This window comes from Hemicordylus capensis, chromosome 2 (genome assembly GCF_027244095.1).
Source record: "Hemicordylus capensis ecotype Gifberg chromosome 2, rHemCap1.1.pri, whole genome shotgun sequence".
NCBI lineage: Eukaryota > Metazoa > Chordata > Lepidosauria > Squamata > Cordylidae > Hemicordylus > Hemicordylus capensis.
The window spans coordinates 223,840,919-223,868,478 of NC_069658.1; the positions used below are offsets into that span (position 1 = coordinate 223,840,919).

Here is a 27,560-nt window from a genome sequence, read left to right on the forward strand (position 1 = left end):
ACCGCTTCCCCGGCGCCGCCATCGTTTCCCCGGCCGGCACCGCTTCCCCGGCCGGCATCGGCTCCAGTCGCCGCCGCCTCCTGCTGCTGCTTCCCCTCGCCGCTTACCAGGAGCCAACATGGCCACCCGTGTCCCTGCGGCCGTATCTTTCTCGGACGTTCTGAGCATGTGCTCCGCGCATGCTCAGAACAGCCAAGAAAGACACGGGCAGAGACACGGGTGGACACTTTAGTTCTTTATTATAGAGGATAGCTTATATGAGTTTCTTGTGTTCCAGGTTCATGTATGAGACTGATAGTTTCAGATTGATGGTGGGTGGGTTCTGATGAGGTTAATTCTGATGTACTGGTCAATGACAGTAATAAAGATCTTAATCTGAAAACCGCCTTGGGATTATTCGTAATGAAAGGTGGTATATAAGTTTAATAAGAAATAAAAATGAGGTGAGAAAGATGCAGTCTGAGTATTTCCCCCTCCCAAACGTAGACCCATGCAAGCAAGAGGGGTATCAGAGTTGCCAGCTCTCACCAAAACGATTCCTTGATATTTTCCCCCATTCCACACACCCCTACAATATTTTTCAGTCCAAGTAAAGTAGATCAGTATTTATTTATTTTTAGTCAGAGGTTTCACTTTGTCTAAAATCCCCAAGTGGGTTCATAACACAAGCAAGAATTGAACAGGGCATTTTCTGCAAGTTCAGTCTTTCTCTGCTGATCTCTAGACTTGCCTTTCCTTTCACCTGCTGACTGCATGTATGGACTCCTGCTTATTTGCCTATGCAAATTAATTGGCACATGTGCCCACAGAAGAACATTCATTCATGCAAGAGTGTTAGCCAAAAGTACAGCAAAACAACCTTACTTCTTGGCAGCCATATAGTTGACAGACATTACCAAGAGAGAGAAAGCACACACAATGCTCCTTTACATGACCTGAAAAAGGGTTGCAGGGACCCTCCGACCCTCAGGGGAGTTGCCCCACACTCCCATGCTTCAAGAGCTCTAACTCTGCAGGGCAGGGGTTGGTTTTGACAGGTTGCGTGTTTGAAATTGGTGGGCAGGGATGGCCAGTCAAAAAAGGCAGGGGCTGCACACACACACACACACACACACCACCTGCCACCAAGGAAACAGATGCTGCCTCAAGACAGAAAAACTTTCATCACAATCTGAAGAGATAGATAATTCCCTTGCACTTGGAGGAAAAGGGCTTGTGCTTCAGTCCTGCCTCCCTGCTTCAGTAGCCTCCGTGCTTGGCCAGAATAACTAGCAGTCAAGCAAGTCTGTCTTCTAATTGCAGGGTGGGGCAAGGCATCACCGCCTAAGAGGGCAAAAGTGCGGGGCGGGGGGGATGCACACATGATGGCAACCCACCCACCCACATTTCTCCAGCTCCATCTCACCAGATTTGTCACTTCTGTTCCTTTTCCCTCCTTCCCGCTTTTTGTAGACCTGCCACCCCTTCTGTGATTTTCCCGACATCGTTGACATCACCATCAAGCAAGCAAGCCGAGAGGCTCTGCCCGTGGAGAACCGCATCGTCAACGTGACCAAAATGGACAGCCAGATGCTGGTGAGTGACTTGAGGTTTGTTCTCTTCTCCTGAATGTACATGCTCATCATGCAGCCACCAAGCCCCCTTGGAAGGAGAGCTGCTCTTGTGGTAGCGAGCATGAATTGCCCCCTGTGCTAAGCAGGGTCCACCTTGGTTTTCATTTGGATGGATGACTACATGTGAGCGCTGTGAGACCTTCCCATAAGGGGTGGGGCCATAGCTCTGTGGAAGAACCGCTGCATATTTGCATGCAGAAGCTCCCAGGTTCACTCCTTGGCAGCATGTCCAGGTAGGGCTGGGAGAGACTCCGGCCTGAAACCTTGGAGAGCTGCTGCCAGTCAGTGTAGAGTAGACAATACTGAGCTGGAGAGCTGCTGCCAGTCAGTGTAGACAATACTGAGTTGGAAGGTCTGACTAAGTATAAAGCAGCTTCCGATCAGTGGTGTAGGGACATTGCTGGTGGAGAGCTGGTCTTGTGGTAGTGAGCATGAATTGTCCCCTTTGCAATGCAGGCGCCATCTTGGTTTGCAGTTGGATAGGTGCCAGTCACTGTAGACAATACTGAGCTAGATGGACCAATGGCCTGACTTCCTATATTCCTATGGTTCCCTCTGAATCCCCATCTCATTCCCTCATGCCTCCTACAAAGGGAACAAAGCCAGGATCTCCTCTGCCCTCTCTGTCATTCAAGCACTGAGCCAGCCTGAATGGTTCCCCATTGCTAAGGCGCTATACATTGGCCCTCTGCTACTGGCCACGATCCCATAAATGCACACTCTCCAACACTCTGGAGCAAAAGGGGTCCCAGGAATCCCCAATGGCAGAAGCAGCAGGAGGGAAAAGGCAAGAGAGATGGAAGCTCCTGTCGGTTCTTACCTTACCACGGTCACTTATTGTTATTGTTATTTTATTTTACATTTTATATCCCGCTCTTCCTCCAAGGAGCCCAGAGCAGTGTACTACATACTTAAGTTTCTCCTCACAACCACCCTGTGAAGTAGGCTAGGCTGAGAGAGAAGTGACTGGCCCAGAGTCACCCAGCAAGTCTCATGGCTGAATGGGGATTTGAACTCGGGTCTCCCTGGTCCTAGTCCAGCACTCTGGCCACTTCACCACGCTGGCTCTCTTACCTTTATCAGCTGCTTCTTCTCCACAGGAAATGGAGTTCCCCACCCTGAGAGAGGCCTTGTCCTTTGTCTCCCTCATCGATGGCTATTACCGGTTGACAGTCGACGCTCACCACTATTTCTGCAAAGAGGTTGCTCCCCCGAGACTCCTGGAAGACCTGGAGAACCAGTGCCACGGCCCCATCACGTGAGCAAAGGACCCCTTTATAGCAATAGCAATAGCACTTACATTTATATACCGCTCTATAGCTGGAAGCTCTCTAAGCGGTTTACAATGATTTAGCATATTGCCCCCCAACATTCTGGGTACTCATTTTACCGACCTCGGAAGGATGGAAGGCTGAGTCAACCTTGAGCCCCTGGTCAGGATCGAACTTGTAACCTTCTGGTTACAGGGCGGCAGTTTTACCACTGCGCCACCAGGGGCTCAAGGTTGCGGGCCCTTTGCGGGCGGGCAGTTGATCTAGGCCAATAGTAGGCGCGAACTACAGGAAGGTAGAGCACTAGCATAGCAATGGGGTGGTGTCCCATAGATTGGGGGGAGAGCAGCTTTCTCCCACTGCCACCAGTAGCAGCAGCCTCCCTCCCTCCTTTGCCAGCGCTAGCAAAGAGCCAGCATGCCTGGGGCCAGGGGGCACCACCCACCACTGGCTTGCCCTCCTGCCTGTGTCTGCCTGCCTGCCTCCTGCTCACTCTCCTCCACCAGCCCATCTCTTGCCCTCCCTCCGCCCTCCTGCCCCTTGCTCAAGCACCCGCCTCACCCTCTGCTCTATTGGATAGGTTGGCCCTCTCCATCCCCAGCACAGCATCCCTCCAGTGGCTGTTGCTGGTGTCTGTCTTGTCTTTCTTTTTAGATTGTGAGTCCTTTGGGGAGAGGAAGCCATCCTTGTTTGTTTGTTTCCCCCCCTATGTAAACCGCTTTGGGAACCTTTCTTGAAAAGTGGTATATAAGTATTGGCCGTTGTCGTAGTGCTGTCAAATGTGGGCTAATGACATCTCCACTCTGCACAGGCCTCAGAGCAGTGACATCACCGCCCTGAGCCATTTTTGGAGGGGTGGTATAGGAATCAAAGAAATAAAAGAAAATAAACCAGCTGGGCCAGGTGCAGACCATCTGCACCTCCTCTGTCCCCCGACCCGGTGTTTTCTGGCTGGTGGCTGACGGGTGGCGGGTGAGAGGAGGCTGACCTCCTCCCACCCGCCCGCCAATTCCCGGTGACCGGCCCACCACCGCCTGCTACTCCTGGCAGCCAGGCCAGGCCAGGCCAGACCACCACCACCTGCTCCCACTGGCCACTGGCGGGAGCAGCCTGTTTCTTCTCCCCCCCCCCACCATCCCGCTTGGTGCTTTCTGGCTTCCCAGCCGGCCTGCCACCACCTCCCGGCCGCCAATTCCCGGCAGCCAGGCTAACCCACTGCCGCCTGCTCCCAGCAGCTGGCCCACTGCCGCCTCCTGCTCGCCACCACCGCCTCCTCATCCCTCTTTTTGTCCCCATTGCTAGTCCAGCAGCTGCTCACGAACTCTCGCGAGAGCTGCCACACATGGGATTATCGACGGGTATCCCTAGGAGAAATAAATATAGAGATCATTCACTCATGTGTGAGGATGAGAGGCGGGTGGACAGGCAAGGGGTGGAAAGCTAGTGAGAGGCGGGCAGTGCCCCTGGGCCCATGGAGGGCCAGGGTCATACTCCCGCATGCATGACCCTGGCCCCATGCATGGCAGCAGTTTGTCAGCGCTGATGGCAAATGATGATTTCCATCTGGGGGGCGGGGGGGCGGGCAGGGGAGACTGCCAAAAATCACTATGAGCATACCTCCCCTGAGAATGGTGCCAATGGCTAGCATTTGTAGACCTGGCTCATGGACTATAAGAATGTAAGAACAGCCCTGCTGGATCAGGCCCAAGGCCCACCAAGTCCAGCATCCCATTTCGCACAGTAGCCCACCACTGTGGGTGCCGCTGGAAGCCACAGGCAGGAGTTGAGGGCATGCCCTCTCTCCTGCTGTTACTCAGAGGCATCCTGCCTTTGAGGCTGGAGGTGGCCCACAGCCCTCCGACTAGTAGCCGTTGATAGACCTCTCCTCCATGAAGTTATCCAAACCCCTCTTAAAGCCATCCAGGTTGTTGGCTGTCACCACATCTTGTGGCAGAGAATTCCACAAGTTGATTATGCGTTGTGTGAAAAAGTACTTTGGTTTGCTGGTCCTAAATTTCCTGGCAATCCATTTCATGGGATGACCCCTGGTTCTAGTCTTATGTGAGAGGGAGAAGAATTTCTCTCTATCCACTTTCTCCACACCCTGCATGATTTTATACACCTCTATCATGTCTCCCCGCAGTCGTCTTTTTTCTAAACTAAATAGCCGCAGGTGTTGTAGCCGTGCCTCGTAAGGAAGGTGCTCGAGGCCCCTGATCATCTTGGCTGCCCTCTTCTGCACCTTTTCCAATTCTACAATGTCCTTTTTTAGACGTGGTGACCAGAATTGTACGCAGTACTCCAAGTGTGGCCGCACCATAGTTTTGTATAAAGGCTACTTCATTATGAAATTCAGCCCCACCCCACCTCTGCCAAAAGGAGTGAATCCAGCCCTGAGCGCACCAAAATCCCCTTGATCTAGTTGTCTGTACAATTGTTGAAGTCTCGGAGCTGGAGCTGTGGCTGTTGTCTTGTCCCTTGGTCTTTCATTTTGGAGTGTCCCTCTCCCTTTTCTTTGGGTGAGTTTTCACCCTTGATGCCATGTTGCAAATTCAGTATTCGTTTATATGCTACACACAGAGAGACACTGATGGGGAAGTCTGTGCAAACAGAAACCTTTGCAAGAAGAACAGATGAGGAGGAAGTGAAATGAAATGGGCGTTTGGAAAGGGCATGGCACACACAGGAGACCAAAGGGTACCTGCCACAGGATAAGCCACAAACTCTCCTTCCTCCTTTCGATGGTTTCATGGAAAGAAGTTCCTTCCTCTTTCTGACAGTTTCTAAAAAGCACTAGAGCTAAAATTCAAGTGTGTGTGTGTGTGTGTGTGTGTGTGTGTGTGTGTGTGTGTGTGTTCGTGTTCAGAGAACCTTTCCAACAAATTAATGCTGTCCCCCATCATTTGCAGGTCAGAATTTGCAATAAATAAACTGAAAACAATGGGATATAAAGAAGGCTCATACATCCTTCGTCGCAGCCTGGAAAATTTCGACAGCTACCTGCTCACCACCTGCACTGAGGTGAGGACTTCCCCCTCCATGTGCTTAGCCTGGGCTAATGCTGTTTAACTTAGCCAACATTTCTCATTGGACAGTTTTCAGCCTCAACATTAGGGTAACAGGTAAAACTGGTGGGGTGAGAGCTGAGAATGTTTGGGGGGCAGCTTATCACTAGGTCGTGGCATGCAGCTGTCCTTTTTCACTTTATTATTTTTTCGGTCACCTCTTTGGCTGTAGTAGTATCAGAGATGTGCAGATTTTCCACACTGGGCACCATGAACTTCCTGTCCACAAACTCCAAGAAATGATGCTACAGATACCAAGAAAAGGAACCAGAAGAAAAAATTAAACTGAATCTGGCATGCCATCCTACTGCTGCCCAATCATTCAGAGAGCATCCAAATCAGCCCAGTCAGCATTTGAAACACAGATCTGTCATCTAGTGGCCAGGAGTTCCACTGGCTCACTCCTTTGAAAAGCTGGGCAGTAATAACCATTTATTATTTTTGTTTGCCTGGGTCACATTTCCCCTTTCCCACAGACCGTCATTGGGAAGGATTTCAAAAGCCTGCTGATACAGAAGAACAGGGATGGCACCTTCTCAACGGCTGGAGTCACCAAGAAGTTCTGTAGCCTACGGGAACTTCTGGGCACCTGTCAGCAGTTCAGCCTTCAGGCCGATGGGACGCTCATCCAGTTACACACCCATTGCCCCCCACAGCCCAAAGGTACGCCCTGAACCAAGAGATGCCCGTTGCTCCTCCTCCCAGGAACACTCCAGGCCTTTCTCCCCAAGCCTCAACATTTTTAATTTTCCAGAGATTTGTAGGTTTTGGATTGCTGACAATTTACCCTGATGCTCCAAAACCCAAAGACAAATAATCCTAACATATGCCAGCCAAGCCTCTCTTCCCCATCTTTTCATGAGGGAGCTCTCCCACAAACCAACCTTTTGGATTTAAAGTAAGTTGCCAGTCCTCAGGACTGTTGAAGAAACAGGCCCTCTTGCATGTTGTGGACGAGATGGGCTCTTGCTGTGGTCCAGCAGTAGCAAAGCTCTACTTGTGGTCTTGTGGAGAAGTCTGTTAACAGCTATGAGCCACGATAAGGAAATTGAGCCTCCACATTCAGAGGCAGTCTACCTCTGAATAAGCATGTGCTGGGTAGAAACATGAGGGAATGGCCCTCTTTTTCATATCCCATGTATGAGCTTCTTGGAAGCACTTGGCTGACCACTGCTGGAAACAGGCTACTGGAGATGTGGCATGATCCAGCCCAGCAATTCTTTAAATTCTTGGGAAGGAAGAGGAATTTTGCCCCCCTCAACACCTTTCATTAGGAGAAGAGAGCAGGGATAAGGCCAACATGTGGCCAGAGCGATTCTGGCCCTCTTGGTGCTTGTCCTGTCTCCTTCAATCCGCTAAATAAATTCTTGTCTCTTTCATCCTTTCCTGCTCCCTCCTGTCCCACAGAAAAGTCTAACCTGCTGATCGTGCGAGGGGGCAGCTGCCGCCAGCTTCCCATATCTCCGTCTGCCCCACGACGCACCGTCAACCAGATGATGTTCCACAAAATCCAGGCAGAGAACCTGACACAGGTAAGGGGAGGGGGTGGGGAGAGAAAATAACATAAGAACAACCCTGCTGCATCAGAGAGGAGGAGAGAAGGAGGAGGGGTGGTCATTGTGGCATCCCTCTGAAATATGGCCTCTAGCTCAGGTGACTTTATAAAAACGTAATGATCTTTATAAAGATAATTTCCAAACTCCCTTTGAGATTTGTCTTGACCTGGAGCATTGCACTACCTTGAAGATTATTATGGGGGGGACAAATTCACGTCATCAAAATATCAGTTATTCCCAGAACGCATTTTTAATCCCTGAATGTACTTATTCTAACAAACCTTAAACTGAATATCAGAGACCCATTAATAAATCCAACTGGGCAAAAAAGGAACCATGAATTAATTTTAAACAGGACAAGACGTAGAACAACAGAGGTATTTGCAAATATACAGACTTTAGGGTGTGAGGGCAACAGGCACGGACATCCAAAGCGGGGGCAAGGGGAGACTGAGCCGGGGGTTAGTATAAGATTACAAGTAAACTGATATAGGATTACTATCATTGTTGCTGTGCCCCCCACCCAGAAAAGTCCCAAAGATGCCCATGGCAACAGGACTCCCCTGTCTGCTCCCCAAACACTGGTTGTCCCGTGGTAGACTGTCCTTGAACATGGAGGCTCCATTTAGCTGTCATGATGACGACTCATCGCTGTTGGTAGAGCTCTCCTCTTCCTTCACGATTTGTTTAAGCCCCTTCTAAAGCCATCTGAGTCAGCACACCCTCTTTGCTGTCTGTGAAGTGTGACCAATTTCTCAGCAACAAAATTTGGCACCCGCCCTTGGGGATGCAGCACCAGGAGCAGCACAAGCCCGATTGAAAAGCTGGGATCATTTTTTCTTCCCCTCTCGCAAAACTGATGGTCTCCAGTCAGTGGCGTTCTTACCCCTGGACTTCGGGGCTGAAGTCCAGGGCCTCCACATTCCCTGGGGGCCCCCAAATTCTCTTTTGTCTGTCCTGGGTTGTGTGATCGCCTCTGGCCCGCACTGCGCTGGGTGGCCGAGTGTGATTATGACCTATGCCAAGTGCTTTAGAGACAGAGGTGAAAGAAGTATGTCGGATGGGAGTATGTTAAGTTGTGTGTTGAAATGTTTCTGCTAATGCATATTTTCATGAATTAAAATATACCTGTTTTATAGTCTTACATTTTTGTGAGTTCAGTTGCTGTTTGTGCCCTCAAGAACCCACATGTTAAAAATACTGCATGTGTCACGGTGTGTGTGTGTGTGTGTGTGTGTGTGTGTGTGTGTGTGTGTGTGTGTAGGGAGATGATGCTTAACTTGCAGCAGTGGGGGGGTGGCCCTCCAGCGAGGGGAGCCTCCAGCGGTCTTTAGGTCCGGGCTGCAAAATTACCTAGATGCACCTCTGGCTCCAGTGACCGCAGATTTTTAACAACCCAAACAAATGTCTACAGAAAGGCAAAAGCTTGGAGGAGGAAGACTCCAGTTCAAAAGATACCTGAGAGAGTTGGGCCAGGAAGTGTGGCAAACCTCCATGTACAGAGGCAGTCTACCTGTGGATGCCAACTGCTGGGGATTAACAAGAGGGGAGGACCACTTTCTTCACACCCTGTTCATGGGCTTCCTGGAAGCATCTGATTGGGCACTGGCAGAAACAGGATGCTGGACTGGAGAGGCCTTTGGAGTGATCCAGGGTCTCCTCTGGCTCCGTTATGGCAAGTCTGAACAACTCTGGCCCTCGGCTTCTGTGGAAGTGCAGCTGCCATCACCCCTGACTACTGGTCACTGTGGCTGGAGATGATAGGAGCTGGAGTCCAGCAGCAGCAGGAGTCCGGCCAAAGTTGTGCAGCCCTGCCTTGTGGCATGGTGGGTCAAGACCTCCCCCTGTGGCTTCTGGCCCCAAGGGCTGCCAACCTCCCAGCCAGCTGCTGTAACCAGAGAATCACATCCTGCAGCCAGCAAATGAGAGGGAGCTCATCTTTCGCTACATGCCTGGAGAAAGTTCACCAGGGCATTTTTCACACCTGGCTTTTAGCTCACATCTCCTCTGGATTGGGGGGTCTGCACACACCTATCGGCCCGATTTACCCCAAAGTCTCTGCAAGCTATCGGGGAACACTTCACTCACAATTCGGGGTTTTCATTGCACGCTAGAGCAGGGATTCTCAACGCTGGGTCCCCAGATGTTATTGGACTTCAGCTCCCATCATCCCCAATCATAGGCCACTGGGTCTGGGGATGATGGGAGTTGAAGTCCAATAACATCTGGAGGCCTAATGCTGAAAATTCCTGCACTAGAGTAGAGCCCGATTTATGTCCAGGGTAAAAAAAAAAAAATCCACTTTTTGCATCGGTTTTTTGGGGGCAACTTGAAACTCGCAGTCAAGTCTGCTGTCTGAAAATGCTCCAGCTGGTTTCCAGGGGCCAAACCTCCATGAGGGGCAGAGAAGCAGGCGAGGATGCTCTTCCCTGGCCTGATGGCCACCCCCGTCACCCACCCCATTCAAGCCACCTCTGCTTTCCCTGGGCAGGATGAGAACTTGGGACAAGGAACCTTCACTCGAATCTACCGGGGTCTCAAACATGACACCGAGGAGGAGGAGGACGCGGAGGAGGGAGGCGAGGCTGGGATTCGCGCGGTGGAGGTGGTGATGAAAGTCTTGGACCTCAGCCACATTCACTGGGTCGAGGTGAGGCCAGCAGCGCACGGGAGCGGGTGGTTGGGGTCTTCATGGCACCTGCTCACCGCAGGGGTGTCGCTAGGTCCTGGAAAGGTCGGGGGCCCACAGGCTTCAAACTCCCCCCCACCCCGTATTAGTCTCAAGTTTGTGATGGCAAAGTTCTGCATAGCTTATTTGCTTATGCATTGTGCCTTTTTTACCACCACCCCCCTTAATGTTGGTCTTGTGGTGGCAAGCATGAATTGCCCCCTTTGCTAAGCAGGGTCTGCCCTGGTTTGCATTTGAATGGGAGACTACATGTGTGAGCACTGGAAGAAAGTCTCCTTAGGGGGTGGGGCTGCTCTGGGAAGAGCATCTCAGGTTCCAAGTTCCCTCCCTGGCAGCATCTCCAAGATCGGATGAGAGAGGGACTCCTGCCTGTAACCTTGGAGAAGCTGCTGCCAGTCTGTGTAGACAATATGAGATAGATAAACCGATTGTCTGACTCCGTATATGGCAGCTTCCTGTATTCTGTGTTCCAAGGGAAAGGGGGAGAGGCAAACAGAATACCCACTTTCTCTTGCCTCTTTTTGTGGAGAGGCTGGACCCTCGGTGTGGCTGGGCCAGGAAGTGGGGGCCAGGAGCGGGGGCAGGAGTGGGGACACGCCAGAAGCACAAAGATCAGCCATGAGTGCTGAGAGCACTGTGGGAAAGGCACAGGAAATCGTCCATCCTCAAAATGATGGGGGCAGGGGGCAAATGAGATCTGGGACACCCAGAAAAAGGTTTGGGGCACATATGAACATGAATACAAATACAACGGATAGTCATATATCGCTTTTTGGCCAAGGTTCCCAAAAGGGCTCACTAACAATCTGGAAAAGGAATCTAAGATAAACACCAGCAACAGGCACTGGAGGGATGCTGTGCAGGGGATGGACAGGGCCAGTTGCTCTCCCCCTGCTCAATCAAGAGAATCGCCACTTTTAAAAGGTGCCTCTTTGCTCAGTGAGCAGACGATTAACATTGGCCCAGGGCTAGCAACACCCAGGCTCCTTGGAGACCCCCAGTGGGTGGGTGGGTGGCTGCTCCCTGCCTCTAGGGCCCCCTGCCTGGATCTGCCTTGCCTCTGACCCCTCCCTGGTCCCTTCTGCAGCCCTTCCTGGAAGCAGCCAGCATGATCAGCCAGCTCTCCCACAAGCACCTCATCCTACTCTACGGAGTCTCCATTGGGGCTGAAAGTGAGTCCTTTTCCCATGACCGTGTATCCCCACAGCTGAGTGGTTTTAGGGGAAAGGGAGACCAGACACAATGGGGAGGGAGGGAGGGTGCATCATAGAAGCAGAGAAGTCGAGAGCTGGGTGAGACTGTAGTGGTGTTCTCTAGGCCAGGGGTCCCCAACCTTTTTTAACAAGTGTACCCCCTCTGTCACAAATCTTCAGCTCAGGTACCCCTTAGAGATTGTGCACGTGTGTGTGCACATGCACATGCATGTGTGCATGCGCATGCACACGCACTTAAATGTTGCAGCTATGAGACAGGCTACTCCAGTCACTGGCTCACATCCACACAAAGTTACTCATAAGCAGTCTTAATTAAATTAATAGGACAAGTTTATAAGTTTACTTGTCCTATGCATTCCAGTGGTAGCACTCAGTGCTAATTTCCTGAAGCCTGTGGGTGAGGCTGAGGGGAGGGGTTTGCTGAGCTTCAGCATCGAACCAGCCAATCAGGAGCAGAGGAGGAGGGTCGTCTCCCGCTCCTTCTGCAGCGGACACACTGCTGCAGATGCCTCGACTTCAAGTAGGCCATCCTCAGATGGGGAACAAATAGTGCAGCTGTAGCATACGAGGCAGGAGGGCTTTGAGTATGCCCAAGAGACTTTCAAGTCTCCCTAGAGGCTAGTACCTCCCCACACTGGGAACCCCTGCTCTAGTCCAATCCCTGCTCAGTGCAAGGATCTGCTGCAGCAAGCTGTATGCAGACTCACTAGTTGCTCCCAGCATTTGACTTGCTCGCCTTCGTTTCTGCAGACATCATGGTGCAAGAGTACATCCGGCATGGGGCCCTGGACACTTACCTGCGGAGAAATCAAGCCACCGGCAAAGTCACGGCAACCTGGAAGCTACAGGTGGCTAAACAGTTGGCCTATGCCCTCAACTTCTTGGTAAGTCCCTGGCTGGAAATGCTTAGGTCCCATCCCCTCCCTGGCTCAGATCTAGAGCTATTGATGCTGTTCCTTTTTAGGACAATCCATTACAAACATGGTTGCTGGCAGACCAGAAGAGAACCAGGATCTGCTTTGCCTTTCACCAGGCCTGTGCAAAGTTGGATCGATAAAGTCAGACATGGTCCAGTTTTACCAAGACCTGAGGGATTCAGAGAGAGCCCGAACCCAAACTTGCATGGCCACGTTGAGGTTGGACTTTTCCAACCCACTTCTGAAAGAAGTTGGGGCTTTCCGGAATTCCAAGCAGTAATGAGTCTGCTGCTTTTTTTGTTGTTGTTGTTGTTAAATGATCATGACCGGGGGGGCGGGATCCATCTCCTGCCCTCTATCTGACTGCCTGTGCAAATTCCCATCCCTTTTTAAACAGATTTTAAAAGTTTTTTGCCAATTGTGACTCACAAGCAACCAATCTCAGGGTTTATTCTGTGACTAGTGGGCTCGGGCACAGAGCATCTGCGCCTCTAGTTGGGCCCAGCCATTGCCCCCCGTCCTGCCGGCATGTCCGGCTTTCTCCATTCCCCCTGCTGCCACCTGCTTCTCGCCCGCTTCTCCCCCCCTCTTTCTGGCCGTCCCGCCACCGCAGCATCCCTCCTCCTCCTCCTCTCGGCGGCCAGGCCAGGGCCTGCCACTGCCTCCTCCTAACCCCGGTGTCCCCCTCCACTGCTGCTGCCTTCTTCTCAAACCGGCATGCCGCCACCTCCTCACCCACTCCCGCCTCCGAGACATCCCAAGAAGTTGGCATGCCCGGCTTTCTGGGTGCCCCCCCCCACTTTCTCCCCCCTCCTCCCGGCGGCTAGGCCAGGGCCTGCCACCGCAGTCCCCCCCCCCGGCCACCCACTTCTCGCCCCCTTTCTCCCCACCACCACCGCCTTCTTTGCCCACCAGACGTTTGCCTCCCGCCTCCTCAGGCCCTCCTAGCAGCCGCAGCGCACAGCATCACCACCACTTTCTGTCCTCCCACTTGCCTGTCGCCCGCCTCCGTTGCCCAGCCGTCTCCTCTGGCACCCGCATGATGTTTGGCCACCCATCACCACCTCCCGCCCTCTCTCTCTCTCTCTCTCTCTGTGTCCTGAGTCCTCCTCTCTCTCTGCCCTCCGTCTTTCTCTCTCTCTCTCTCTTTCTCCTGCGATTCTCTCTCTCCTCAGTCTTTCTGTCTCTGTCTCACAGTCCTTGCTTCCCCCTGCTGCTGCCAGGGCCTGTAGCCCACTCGCCTGCCAGCCTCTGAACTCCCTGCCGCTTCACGATGTGACCATCCGACAGCTGCCCGCAGCCCTCAGAGCCAGCTGTCAAACTCCTTTTGGGTTTCCAGAACGCCCGCCCACCAGCTGTCTGCAGCCACCGAACTCCCCACCGCTCCCAAAGCTGCCCCCAGCCTCCAAGCTCCCTGCCGCTTAACGGCACCCCCGAGCCAACTGTCAAAATGCTTTCCAGCTGCTCGCCAAACTCCCTGCCGCTCTGGAACTCTCTTCCCCTCTGTCAGCCAATCACCTCCTCCCCCTCTGGGCCCGCCATTGGTCGCAGCTTCAGTGGGGGCGTGGCTTGCCACAGCCCCACGCACCCCCCTGGTCCATCTACAGGAATTAATAATATAGATTTTCATCACTTTCACCACAGTTACATCACTTTCCCTGCAATTTTCTGGTGTTACGTTACTTTTCTTCCAGGTTCATAGTGAGTATCTGTGGTTACCTTTTAAAAACAATTCAGGTTTATCTGACTCCATCCCCGACCCTGACATTCAGAAGGGTCCAAAATACCCTGAACCAGCATTTGCAAGGTTGGATCAGATTGGGTCAGGCCCAATCCCGACTCTCACGTTTGTGCACAAGCCTACCTATCACTTAATACTAAGTATTTTTATGCCACTCTTCTCTTCAGGCAAATGTTCAGAGTGGTGAGCAAACAACAAATCTACCCTACTTTATTTCAACGTAACAATTAAACATACAATTTTTTAAAAAATTGATATTGTTATGCTTATTCCTGAACACAGAATAAACTAATCTTCTCTTTCCTTAGGAGGACAAGAAGGTCCCCCATGGAAATGTCTCTGCCAAAAAAGTGCTTCTGGCTCGGGAGGGGGATGCGACAAGTGGAAGACCCCCTTTTATCAAACTCAGTGACCCCGGAGTCAGCGTCACAGTCCTTAACAAAGACCGTGAGTCCTTGGCATTTCTGCCTGAACATTAGCAGTGTCAAAGTTGGATATACTGGAGAACCTCGTTATTCACGGGGGTTCCATTCCTCACCAACTACTGCCAGTGATGGAACCACGAGTATTACGGCTATGGGGAAAGGAGGGTGAGGTTCCAGGGTGGAGGGGGAAAGGCAAAAAACCCAACCAAAAATGGCCCATAACAGTGAAAAAACTTACTGTGGCATGCTCCATGGGTCCCCCATGTGCCCAGGAATGCCCCCCAAAGGATGAGATGCCCCCCAAAAGTGTGAAAAATTACGGGGGGGAAGACCAGTTTTTTTCAAGAAACGAGCCACAAAATGTCTCCTTTAGACAAAATGGTGGGTGGGAATGACCTCTACGATCACTTTTGGCCCTCTAGGAACCGCAGATACATGGATACCAATAAACAGGTGTCTATTATATACCCCACAAATAATATAGGGAAACAGACCTCTCTTGCAGTTGTTTCCCAGCAGTTGGTATTCAGAGGCATACTGCTCCTGAACCTGGAGGTTCCATTAAAGCAGTCTGCACAATTTCATGCATCAGGCTGTTTTGGGACTCAGCAGCCATCATCCCCAGCTACAGTGGCCTATAATCAGGTGCAATGGAAGTTGTAGGAGGGCCAACGTTGTGCAGCTCTGCATTACAGCCATCCAGACCAGGAGTAATTGATTGACGTTTCTCCATGGATTTGTCCAACCCCTTTTCAAGCCATGCAGGGCTAGCTGTCTGTCCAGTTCCCATCTTGGTCTCTGAGAGAGCTTGACAGAACAAGAGTCAGCATGGTGGCGGGGTGGGTGGGACTTCCTTCAGAGAATGATGGGGCCCTATCTCAGGGGAAGAGCATCTGCTTTGCCTGAAGAAGGCCCCAGGTTCAGTTGCTGGCAGCATCTCCAGGTAGGGCTGGGAGAGACTCCTGCCTGAAACCTTGGAGAGTCGCTGCCAGTCAGCGCAGACAATCCTAAACTAGTAGGACCAAGGGTCTGACTCAGTATAAGTCAGCTTCTTATGTCCCTATGTTAATATTTGCATGGGCAAATATTTTCCTTTTTTTGCACTGAAAATGCCCATGCATGGACATTTAGCTCTTAAAGCAGGAAGAATTGCAAATCCTGCATCAGGAGGGCTGGATTAAAGTCTTTGTAGGCCCTAGGCACTCTCATAATCGTAGGCCCCCAGCACAGATCTATAGACAAATATTTGCGCTGTGTACAATGTCGAGGTCCCCTAATGTGTCCTATCATATGTCTAATGTGTCAGAATGGGCACCTGCAAGGCTGGATTATACATTATTTCCTCCCAAGAAGGTGTCCTGTGGGGTGGGGTGAGTTTTTCTTACAAATATGTACTCTTATAGTTCTAGCTTATGCTTGTTGGCATCTTGTTGTACTGCTTGGGAAATCATTTTTTAAAAAGTTAAACATCTCTTACTTATTCACTCATGAACAAACAAGGGAAGAACACACAAACGGAGGCTTCGAGTGTGTGTGCGGCGAGGGGGAGGAATCTCTCTCACACACACACAAACAGTTCCAAATGGAACACAAATGCACCAATGAAGGTTTTCAATTGCCGGTGGGGGGTGAGAGCTCTCTCTGTCTATCTCTCTCTCTCTCTCTCTCACACACACACACACGGTTCATTCAGGTGGGAAAGAGCGGGGGGACACAGTGGCTTCTAAGTGAGGGGAAGAAATCACACACACAACTTTTTGTATGCCGTAATCCAGTCCTGTGCTGTCAGTGTCACGGATTCTCCCCCCTCCCCCAACCCGGCCACGGCCCTGTGATCTTTAAGCTTCACCGCTGCCACCCAGTGGGCTTTTGTGGAATGTGTTTTCTCTGGCTGTGTCTACTAAAATGGCTTTCCAAACCTCTGTCTCATTCAAACGGCATCAGAGTGGAAAGGCTTCTAAGTGTGGTGCGGGGAAACAGGCAGCAGCAACACATTTTTAACTTCAAAACAAGAAAACTTGACTTTAAAACAGTTCAATTCAAAACAGTGGTTCTCTGGGAACATTTAGTTCAAAACAGCAACCATATGAGCACAAGGAACAAATAAACCATGAGAAAATCCAATCGATCCTGCACAATACTGGGCCCTCACTCAGAGTCCGAGTCCTTACCAATGTCCTCTTGCAGTCACCCCTCATCAGCTTCTGCAGCAAGCCTGGCTTGTCCCTTGCTCAGCCTCAGGTCCGACTCTCCTTTCCCAGTCCATGTGAAAAAGGCCAATTCCATGCTAGGGAGCATTAGGAAGGGGACTGGAAATAAAACAGCTAATATTAGAACTAGGGTGCAACCACACTTGGAGTACTGTGTACAGTTCTGGTCACCACATCTTAAAAAGGACATTGTAGAACTGGAAAAGGTGCAGAAGAGGGCAACCAAGATGATCAGGGGCCTGGAGCACCTTCCTTATGAGGCAAGGCTACAACACCTGGGGCTTTTTAGTTTAGAAAAAAGACAACTGTGTTGGGATAGAGGTCTATAAAATCATGCATGGTTTGGAGAATTTGGAGAGAGATAAATTCTTTTCCCTCTCACACAACACTAGAACCAGGGGTCACTCCATGAAATTGATTGCCAAGAGGTCTAGGACCAACAAACGGAAGTACTTTTTCACACAACGCGTGATCCACTTGTGGAACTCTCTGACACAGGACGTAGTGACAGCCAACAACCTGGATGACTTTAAGAGGGGTTTGGATAACTTCATGGAGGAGAGGTCCATCAATGGCTACTAGTCGGAGGGCTGTGGGCCACCTCCAGTCTCAAAAGGCAGGATGGCTCTGAGAACCAGTTGCAAGGGAGTAATGGCAGGAGAGAGGGCACGCCCTCAACTCCTGCCTGTGGCTTCCAGCAGCATCTAGTGGGCTACTGTGCGAAACAGGATGCTGGACTAGATGGGCCTTGGGCCTGATCCAGCAGGGCTGTTCTTATGTTCTTATGAACAGTCTTCCGCTCTCCAACTTGCACTACAATTTTGCAGAAGGCAGCCTCCTAATATTCTCTTTCCCGCCTCCAAAAACAAGCCAATCAAACAAACCAATCAACAAACCAATCAAAACAACTAAAGTTCCCTTCATTATTTTAAAACATACTCAATCAAATCAAACCCCCTCTTCCCTTCCGAACCAAACTGTAGAACAGGAGCTGTGAACATTTGGCCCCTACACAGCTTTGCAAAGCAATGGCAACACAGGAATCTTATATACAAAAGCGATAGAAATCTTAAATTCAAAAAGAGGAGGTTCAGACCTCATCCCTTCACAGTCAGGTTCCAAAGGAAAGCAACTGCACATACACAGACCCCAGGTGGCCTCACAATCACGCAACTCATATCATATCCCCTCTCAGCAGGGAGCGCATTCCACAATCTCGGGGCAACGACCGAGAACACCCGTCTCTGTGTAGCCACCAGACGAGTTGGCGGTAACTGGAGACGGACCTCCTCAGATGACCTCAATGGGCGGTGGGGCTCATAGCGAAGAAGACGCTCTCTTAAATACCCAGGGCCTAAGCCGTTTAGGGCTCTGTAAGTTACAACTAGCACTTTGTATTGTGCCTGGAAACCAATTGGCAGCCCGTGAAGCTCCATCGGCAAAGGAGTAATGTGATTTCTCCAAGATGGTTAAGAGGCTTCGCCTACCCTAATAATAGCCCTACACAGAGGCCTTTCTCACGACCAGTGAGAAAGGGCTACCTGGTTTGCGGGGAGGAAGACTGAGAGCGCTTGCCTCCCTGCAGACGATTGTTCTGCCATTCCTGGGTGGGTGGATCGCCTGCCCAGATGAGCACGGGCTGCTGCTGGCAGCTCCAAAGGTCAGGGAGCCAGGACGCACCACCCCATGCTGACCACCCCACCCACCCACCCCCCGAGCTCCAATAATGCACTGTGTGCAGTGCATTATGGGGACCCCCCGCCCCTCCCCAAGTCTTCCAGCTGACACACAAGCAGACAAACAAAGTTAAGGGAGCGCTTGAGGGAAATTGGAGACGTGCTGGAGAGAAATTCCGGGCCATGATGGCCATGTCCCTGATCACCCACCAAGCTTTTCAGCCTAAACTACAGAGATTACCTGTGTCAATTAGCATGAATACTGCAATCTGAGAGCACAGCCCAGTCTATCGTCACTGCACACAGGCCTGCTGATCTGCCTCTTCCTCTTCCACTTTGCCTCCATCTTAGTGTTAATACACCGTATCCCATGGGTGGCCCCGGAATGCCTTGAGGACCCCAAGAACCTCACATTGGAGTCGGACAAATGGAGCTTTGGCGCCACCTTGTGGGAAATCTTTAATGGCGGAAACATGCCCTTGAGTGCAATGGAGCCTGGAGTGGTGAGTTTCCTGGGTGCTTTTTCTAATTCTGGTGGGACGTTCTTCCTTCTCTGCTCCCCCCATTTGTGGGCAGCTACTGAAATTATCAAACACTTGAGAGCTCGGGAAAGAAGAACTGATGTCAAAAGCTCATTAGCCGAGTATTAGACATGGGGCCCTCTGTAGCTCAGTGGCAATCTGCTTTGCATGTAGGAGCTGCCAGGGAGTGAACCTGGGATCATCTCCAGATAGGGCTGGGAAAGCTGCCTGAAACCTTGGAGAGCTGCTGCCGGTCAGTGTAGATAATGCCGCACTAGATCATGGACCAAGGATCTGACTCAGTATAAGGCAGTTTCCTATGTTCCTATTGGTAGACACAGCTTATCCTTGGCGGCATTGCTTTCAGTCCCCAATCCTCAAGTTTTATATTTCTTGTTCAATAATTGTATGGGGAGGCCTGGTTTTCACTGAGGTGATAAACTGGATCTGTGATGTACCGCTGGTGAGGACCATCATGTCATGACCCCTCCAGAAAAAATCTCTGCATGTAGAAAGCTAGCAGGCCAGAGAGAAGGTGAGGCTATAACCCTGGCAAGCTGGTTTTGTAAGTGAGGCACATTTGAATACACCCTCTAGAGCTTAAAAGGACCTACATGAGTTCCACCAGATACACAGATATACCAAAAAAGAACCCATCACAATATAATCACCTTAAAGACTATGATCTGAAAGTATGCATAGGCCTCCAAAAACTATAAAACCTATAGATAATAGCAGGGTCGTCCTTAGGGTGGGGTGACCAGGGCAATTGCCCCTAGCCCCACGCTGGCACAGGCCCACTCTTGGCACACTTTAGTGCAGCCTGCCTTCCTCTCTCCCCCAATCCCAGCCACTTATCTTTTCCCGCAGCCCATCATTTGTGTCCCTGTTGCAACTTGAAAGGCTCCCAGACAAGCGGCTAGAGCAGGTCTCTCCCTGCCTCTCAGCTGTTTGGCCGGTGGACGGGGATTCCAGAGAGGCCTCCTTGCAGGCCTCGCTGAAGCCTGAAGCTGAGGAAGCAGGCAGGCAGGCAGGCAGGGCCCAGCACCAGAGCTCTCTGCAGACCCTCTGCCCAGCCGAGCCTTAGTAATGGAGGTATCATGTGATTTCCTTTTTGTGGTTATTCCCCCCAATGCTTTGAATATTTAGGGATTGGCTTGCCATAGGGCTTTGGTATTGAGCAGAGATGTAGGGCAGGGTGGGAGGAATAGGTATATTTAAATTGAAGTGGATTAGATAAATTGTTGGGTTGTTTTTTGTTTTCTTGTTAAAACCCATCCAAAAAGCCCTATAAGTGGTTTGTTTCATGGCAGAAAACTACAAAAATGTCTGGAACAAATAATATATAAGATTCACTTTATTTATGAATGAATGCACTATGCTCAAGTTGATTTGCAACCCAGAAGGTCTGAGAGGTGTGAAGCATGTGTTGTGCTTTTTATTTTTATTTCTTTAGATATGCATTATTCCAAGGTGGTTGGACATGTCCAAAAACCTCACTCACACTATTTACACTCTATGTCATCTATCAGTATGATTCTGTAATGATATGAAATGTTAAGGAGGCCCCGCACATCCTGATTCACCCCCAGGCCTGCACCCCACTAGGGGCCCTGGATAATAGAAATATATCGAACCCCTGAACACCATAAAATCTGTAGATTGCTACTGTCAAAAGAGACAGTGAAGTCTATTTTGAATGTACACTACATGGGAATTTTTCTGGACTTTTGTTTTTGATTGGCATATAGGTTCATTAAGATTTTTTATGGTTTTTATACATACTGTTTACATTGATGTTTTAGCTAAGGCTCTTTATTCAGTGTTTCCTCTACAGATTTTATGGTGTTCAGGGGTTTGATATATTTCTATTATCTATAGGTTTCATAGTTTTTGGAGGCCTATGCATACATTCAGATCATATTTTTTTATGTGTTTATATGGTGGTGGGGTTTTTTGGTGCATTTGAATGCACCGCCATACAAACATCTCCATGAATACAGAAAACAAGCAGGTTAGGGTGGGGAGAGAAATGGGCTAGAAATGGTTTGCCTGACACACTAGTTTTCTATGTGCAAGGATTTGGTTTTGCAGAGAGGAACATTCAAACATGCCCATGTCCCCACCTGAAATGAAGCAGCTGCCCCGACACAGGTTGGGTTGGCCGTGTGAAAAGGAGGCCCGAATTCTTTTGGCAGATCCACCATTTGAAATGTGCGCTCCATTCCCTACATGCGGGCGCCTGGACCCTGGACTGAACCTCTGCCTACCCCAGCACCCTTCCTCCCCTACAACTCCTCAAAGGCAACAAGTGGGGGACAGGCAGCAGCTGTGGTATCTTGGTGTGAGCCAGACAGGCAGTGTGGGGCTCACTCTGTCCTTGGGGGGGGGCAAGCCCGGAGGGAGGGAGGATGCCCTGCTCGCCTTGCCTCAGCCCCAGGAAGTGGTGGCAGCAGCTGGAGCTCTGGCACAGGAAGTGAGTGGGCGAGGTCTGTTTCACAGGACACACGGCCCAAACCTTCCCTATGGAAAAAGTCCTTGCAGGTGTTACCCACCCACCCCAGCCCCAGAAAGAGTTCTGTGGGTGCTCGTGCTACCGCACTTCCCCACAGAGCAGCAGCTGTTGTGCAGAGGAAATGTTTCTCCCCGATAACAGGGTTGGGCCGTCCACTAGGCAGACGCAGGCGGTCGCCTAGGACACCAATTCCTGAGGGGCACATAAACAGTGCCGGTCTACAACAATGCCAATTATTCTCTCTCCCTCTTGTATCGCACCCCTGAAGTACATAGGAACATAGGCAGCTACCATATACTGAGTCACATCATAAGCCTCTGAGTCCCAGTTGCAGGGGAGTAACGGCAGGAGAGAAGGCACGCCCTCAACTCCTGCCTGTGGCTTCCAGCGGCATCTGGTGGGCCACTGTGTGAAACAGGATGCTGGACTAGATGGGCCTCCTTGGGCCTGATCCAGCAGGGCTGTTCTTATGTTCTTAAGTCCATCTAGCTCAGTATTGTCTTCACAGACTGGCAGCAGCTTCTGCATGGTTGCAGGCAGGAATCTCTCTCAGCCCTATCTTGGAGAAGATGCCAGGGAGGGAGCTTGAAACCTTCTGCTCTTCTCAGAGCGGCTCCATCCCGAGGGGAATATCTTCCAGAGCTCACACTTCTCGTCTCCCTTTCATATGCAACCAGGGCAAACCCTACTTAGCTAAGGGGACAAGTTATGCTTGCTACCACAAGACCAGCTCTCGTTTCCAGTACTGCACAGTGGTGGGAGAATGTAAGACGTCCTACTGCCCCCTGCTTCCCAGAGGGCATTCTGCACAAGCTGCCCCCTAAAAGGACACAGCCTTCTTTGCTCTTTGCACCTCAGCCCCCAAGAAACAGCCAGTCTCCTAGGCTGCACTCCCTCTCTTGAATGGGAATCTCCTGCCTCCACGTTCATTTCCAAAAAGGAATGGGCTCAGGCCGGATTTCCACATTTCACAGCTGCAGCTTTTCCTCTCTGAAGTGTTCGAGTTTTGCCCCCACAATAGGCTGGGAACAGTGTTCCCGGTGACAGAGAATTCCAGATGTTGTTGACTGCACCTCCCGGCATCCCCAGCCAAAGATCATTGCACCTGGGGATGCTGGTCGTTGTAGTCAACACCATCTGGGAATCTCTGTTACGAGGAACACTGGCTGAGAACTCTCTTCCTCCTGTCTCCTCAGGCTAGCAAAGGGCGCTTTCCCGATTAGACCCTGCAACAGGCTCATGTCGTATCTCAGAAGTGTGCTTCCACACGTCCTGTGTTGCGACACCACAGTCCCTATGCGGACAGCAGGGTGCCGTTCACATTTCCAATGCGTTGTTGCAAATTTAATCTCTGCGATATAGCGCTAGGACGTCGTATAACCGGCGTAAGGAAGTTGCTGGGTTTTTTCGGGTTTTTCGTTTCCGCAAGACTGCTCCCCCTGCTGTTTACATTTTGAATGCGTTTTGGTGCTCTTGAGCAGCTAGCCTGGAAAGCGCCCAGGCTAGTCATTTGACCCTGTGAATGGGCAGCCTGCATGGCTCAAGTTAAAGCCACTTCTTGGCTGGGTGGAGGAGGGAATCAAACTTCCCCTAGGGTGCCAAAAACTCTAGGGCCGGCCATATGTGGCTGTTAAGTTACAGCACACACAGGAAATCTACTGCTGGCACTTTTGGTTTCTGGATGAATCAGCAGAAACTGACGTCATTTGCCAACTTGTAGGGTGGGGGTCGGGGGGAGATACAAGAGACACACTGTGGCATCTTGCCATAAGTTAGTTAATAATTAACTAATAATGTGCTAAGTTGATTAATGATTAATAATTAAGTGTTAAAAGGGCACTTTTCTCTGCAGTGCTCTTTCTGAAAATCCCTTGCTTGGAATGTGTCAGCAAAGTTCAGTCTAAAAAGGCAAAGTCTGAATCCTGGAAAACACAGAATTTTGCTTTTAGCATCAGCCAGTAGAGGGAGACAGAGGTTGGCTTCCCCCAGAAATTTCTTCTTGAAAACGAAGTTTGTTGCAGTAAAGAATTAAAATCCTAGCAAGGCGATACATACTACACCAGCTAGATCAGGAATTCCAAAGTTTGGGTCCCCAGCTGTTGTTGGACTACAACTCCTATCATCCCACACTTTGGCCATTGTGGCTGGGGATGATGGGAGTTGTAGTCCCAAAACATCTGGTGACCCAAGGCTGGCACTGGCAACTCCTGAGCTATACTGAAGCCAGTTCATACATGAGCTGTGACTTGTAGGGGCTTCCGAACCCGTGTGTGTGTGTGTGTGTGTGTGTGTGTGTGTGTGTGTGTATCTCCTACTAACTGAGCAAAGCAGCACCTTTTAAAACTGGTGATTCTCTTTATTGAGCAGGGGGAGAGCAACTGGCCCTCTCCATCCCCAGCACAGCATCCCTCCAGTGGCTGCTGCTGGTGTCTCTCTTATGTTTCTTTTTAGATTGTGAGCCCTTTGGGGACAGGGAGCCATCTCTATTTATTTTTATTTCTCTATGTTAACCGCTTTGGGAGCTTTTATTGAAAAGCAGTATATAAATATGCATCATATTCATACTAATAGGATATATGTAATCTACTTATTTGTGTGAAGTGCTTAATATGATATTGTGTATATATATAACCATCTGTACGTATGACCCCTACTAAATGAGCAAAGAGGCACCTTTTTAAAGTGGTGCTTCTCTTATATTTAGCAGGGGGAGAGCAACTGGCCCTCTCCATCCCCAGCACAGCATCCCTCCAGTGGCTGTTGTTGGTGTCTCTCTTATGTTTCTTTTTAGATTGTGAGCCCTTTGGGGACAGGGATATATCTTTATTTATTTTTATTTCTCTATGTGAACCATTTTGGGAACTTTTGTTGGAAGCAGTATATAAATATTCACGGTATATGGTGAATCAATCCTCCTCCCTCCCTCCCTCCCTCCACCCATTTCACAGAAACTCAAGTTCTGCCAGGACCAACAGCAGCTCCCGCCTCTCAAATGGACAGAGCTGGCCAACGTGGTGGCCCAGTGCATGGATTACAGCCCTCCAAGGCGCCCAGCCTTCCGCGCCCTCATTCGGGACCTCAATTGCCTCATCACATCAGGTAAATCCCAGAACATAGGAACATAAGGAAGCTGCCATATACTGAGTCAGACCATTGGTCTATCTAGCTCAGTATTGTCTTCACAGACTGGCAGTGGCTTCTCCAAGGTTGCAGGCAGGAATCTCTCTCAGCCCTGTCTTGGAGATGCTGCCAGGGAGGGAACTTGGAACCTTCTGCTCTTCCCAGAGTGGCTCCGTCCCCTGAGGGGAAGATCTCACAGTGCTCACCCTTCTGGTCTCCCTTTCATATGCAACCAGGGTGGACCCTGCTTAGCTAAGGGGACAAGTCCTGCTTGCTACCACCAGACCAGAAGCAGTTGGCCCATGTGGGGTGGCCCAAAGCAAAGCAGGACAGTGGGGCTCCGGGACCTTTAAACAGTAGAGCAGATGGGTGGATTTCAACAGGTGCAACTTAGAGCATAAGCAAAGGCCAGCTGAATCAAACTCAGAAACTAGGGTCCATCTAATCCCACATCCTGTCTCCCAACACTGGCCAACATGATGCTTCCTGGAAAGTCACAACCAGAACAATAAGGCAAGAGCCACCCCACTGCCCAGGATATCTGCAGCGTACAGCAACAGAACATGGAGGTTCTCCATTTAGAACCTATATAAGAATAAACTACTGGATCTTGTGTTGCCAACAGAGGCTAACTAGAAGCTGCTGAGAAGTAAAAAAAGCACCACATAAAGGTCATTGCCTTTCCCTGGTGTTTGTCCCCAGCACTTATGCTCAGGGGTAGACTGCTTCTGTACCTAGAACTCCCATTTAGTCATCCTTTCTGCTGTTTTGACCTGTTAATGTGACTAATCCTGGAAAGCTGGTCTTGCAGTAGCAATCATAAATTGTACCCTTTGCTAAGCAGGGTTTGCCTTGGTTTGAATTTGGATAGCTGGCTATTTATGATATTCCCCTTAAAGGATGGGGCCATAGCTCAGTGGAAGAGCATCTGCTTTGCATGCAGAAGGTTCCAGGTCCACTCCCTGGCAGCATCTCCTGGGAGAGACTCCTGCCTGAAACCTTCAAGAAACTGCTGGCAGTCAGTGTAGACAAAACTGAGCTAGATGGACCAAGTTTTAAGGAGGTTTCCTATGTCCGAGTGATAGGGTTGGGCCCGTAGATCAGTGCTAGAGCTCTGGGAAAAAGACGACTGCGGGGAGACATGATAGAGGTCTATAAAATCATGCATTGTGTGGAGAAAGTGGAGAGAGAGACATTCTTCTCCTTCTCCCATAACACTAGAACCAGGGGTCATCCCATGAAACTGATTGCCAGGAAATCTAGGACCAGCAAATGGAAGTACTTTTTCATACAACGCATAATCAACTTGTGGAATTCTCTGCCACAAGATGTGGTGACAGCCAGCAACGTGGATGGCTTTAAGAAGGGTTTGGATAACTTAATGGAGGAGCGGTCTATCATCGGCTACTAGTCCGAGGGCTATAGGCCACCTCCGGTCTCAGAGGCAGGATGCCTCTGAGTACCAGTTGCAGGGGAGTAACAGCAGGAGAGAGGGCATGCCCCCAACTCCTGCTGTAGGCTTCCAGGGGCATCTGGTGGGCCACTGTGTGAAACAGGATGCTGGACTAGATGGGCTCCCTTGGACTTGATCCAGCAGGGCCATTCTTATGTTCTTATGTTCTTATCTGCTTTGCATGTAGAAGGTCCCAAGTTCAGTCCCTGGCAGCATCTCCAGGTAAGCCTGGGAAGGACTCTGGCCTGAGACCTCAGAGATCTGCTGCCAGTCAATAGACAATACTAAGCTACCTGGACCAGTGGTCTGGCTCAGTAGAGTGGAGCTTTCTTTGTTACCCAAGCCAGTGACCACCTGCCTGCCAGGGCTAAGAAAAGGGACAAGCTCCCCTTCTGCAGGGGTAAGAAAGGTTGCATCGATTGACACTCATTCTTCTATGCAGTTCTTAAAGTGAGGACAGTTCTTATCCTCCCTTTCTCTGGGCTCCAAGGGTGGTGGGACATAGGAAGCTGCCATATACTGAGTCAGACCCTTGGTCCATCTAGCTCAGTATTATCTACACTGACTGGCAGTGTCTTCTCCACGGTTGCAGGCAGGAATCTCTCACAGCCCTATCTTGGAGATTCTGCCAGGGAGGGAACTTGGAAGCTCGATGCTCTTCCCAGAGCGGCCCCATCCCCTCAGGGGAATATCTTACAGTGCTCACACGTAGTCTCCCATTCAATTGCAAACTAGGGTAGACCCTGCTTAGCAAAGCGGCCAATTCATGCTGGCTACTACAAGACCGGCTCTCCTCCTCAGCATACCAATGGATTGGGGAAAGACATTTTGCTTCCTTCTACGCCCTGTTCTTGCCTCTCACACGTGTTCCTGAACTTCCCCAGATTATGAACTTCTCTCAGACCTCCCGATGACGGACAGCTTTGGAGGACCCACGGACATGTCCACGTACCAGGGTCCCACCATTTTTGAGGACCGGCACCTCAAATACATTTCCGTGCTGGGCAAGGTGCGTAGGTGGCTCCGATGGGAAAACACACATATACCCCTCCATCTTGGATCCAGGGCCTTAAATGAGTTTCAGGGATTCACATCCAAAAGGGAAACCTAACATGTCAGAACTTGACATGCTTCTTCAGGGAAAGTTATAATGTATGGAAATCTTACAAAAGGTCTCTCTAAAGGAAATACTCCTTGCTTATGTGAAGCAAACTGAAGCCTACAAGCATCTTGAGACCTGTTCTCCTTGTTGTAATATTCATAGCACCATCTGCTGGCAGTCTGCAGTAGTCTGTAAAACAGCCATCTTTTCTCAAGTTAAAATAACAGCAATAGGAGGAAAGATGGTTATTGCACAGGTTGCCAGCACACAGCAAGCACTGAGAATATGTGGAATCCTCCATAGTGTGTTTATTTTCCCATTTGTGCTGATGTTGGAATATATTTGCCTATGAAAGAGACCCTCTGAGCAAAAGGTGACAGAAACACTTGCCGGACTGCAGGAGCGTGCTGAGAGGGTGCGACATGAATTGCTCTACTTTCTAAGCAGGGTCTACACTAGTTTGTAGGGGTGT

The 27,560-nt window shown here is 50.3% G+C and overlaps 1 protein-coding gene and 1 long non-coding RNA gene across 3 annotated transcripts in view; one reads left to right on the forward strand and one right to left on the reverse strand.

Moving 5' to 3' along the window:
- JAK3 (Janus kinase 3) overlaps positions 1-27,560 on the forward strand; it is an 80,325-nt gene that overhangs the window by 42,664 nt on the left and 10,101 nt on the right. For both annotated transcript variants that reach the window (XM_053303579.1, XM_053303580.1), the window contains 12 exons: positions 1,453-1,575; positions 2,714-2,871; positions 5,794-5,905; positions 6,426-6,612; positions 7,357-7,481; positions 9,997-10,155; positions 11,282-11,366; positions 12,159-12,292; positions 14,375-14,513; positions 18,729-18,880; positions 24,362-24,512; positions 26,871-26,995. In XM_053303579.1, the coding sequence (XP_053159554.1) occupies positions 1,453-1,575; positions 2,714-2,871; positions 5,794-5,905; positions 6,426-6,612; positions 7,357-7,481; positions 9,997-10,155; positions 11,282-11,366; positions 12,159-12,292; positions 14,375-14,513; positions 18,729-18,880; positions 24,362-24,512; positions 26,871-26,995 (1,650 nt within the window). The remainder of the gene's footprint in view (positions 1-1,452; positions 1,576-2,713; positions 2,872-5,793; positions 5,906-6,425; positions 6,613-7,356; positions 7,482-9,996; positions 10,156-11,281; positions 11,367-12,158; positions 12,293-14,374; positions 14,514-18,728; positions 18,881-24,361; positions 24,513-26,870; positions 26,996-27,560) is intronic.
- On the reverse strand, positions 6,075-12,992 carry LOC128348060 (uncharacterized). The gene is made up of 3 exons (XR_008317904.1): positions 12,206-12,992; positions 7,368-7,472; positions 6,075-6,194 (listed from the first exon to the last, which is right to left on the reverse strand). It is a non-coding gene; the product is annotated as an uncharacterized LOC128348060 (long non-coding RNA).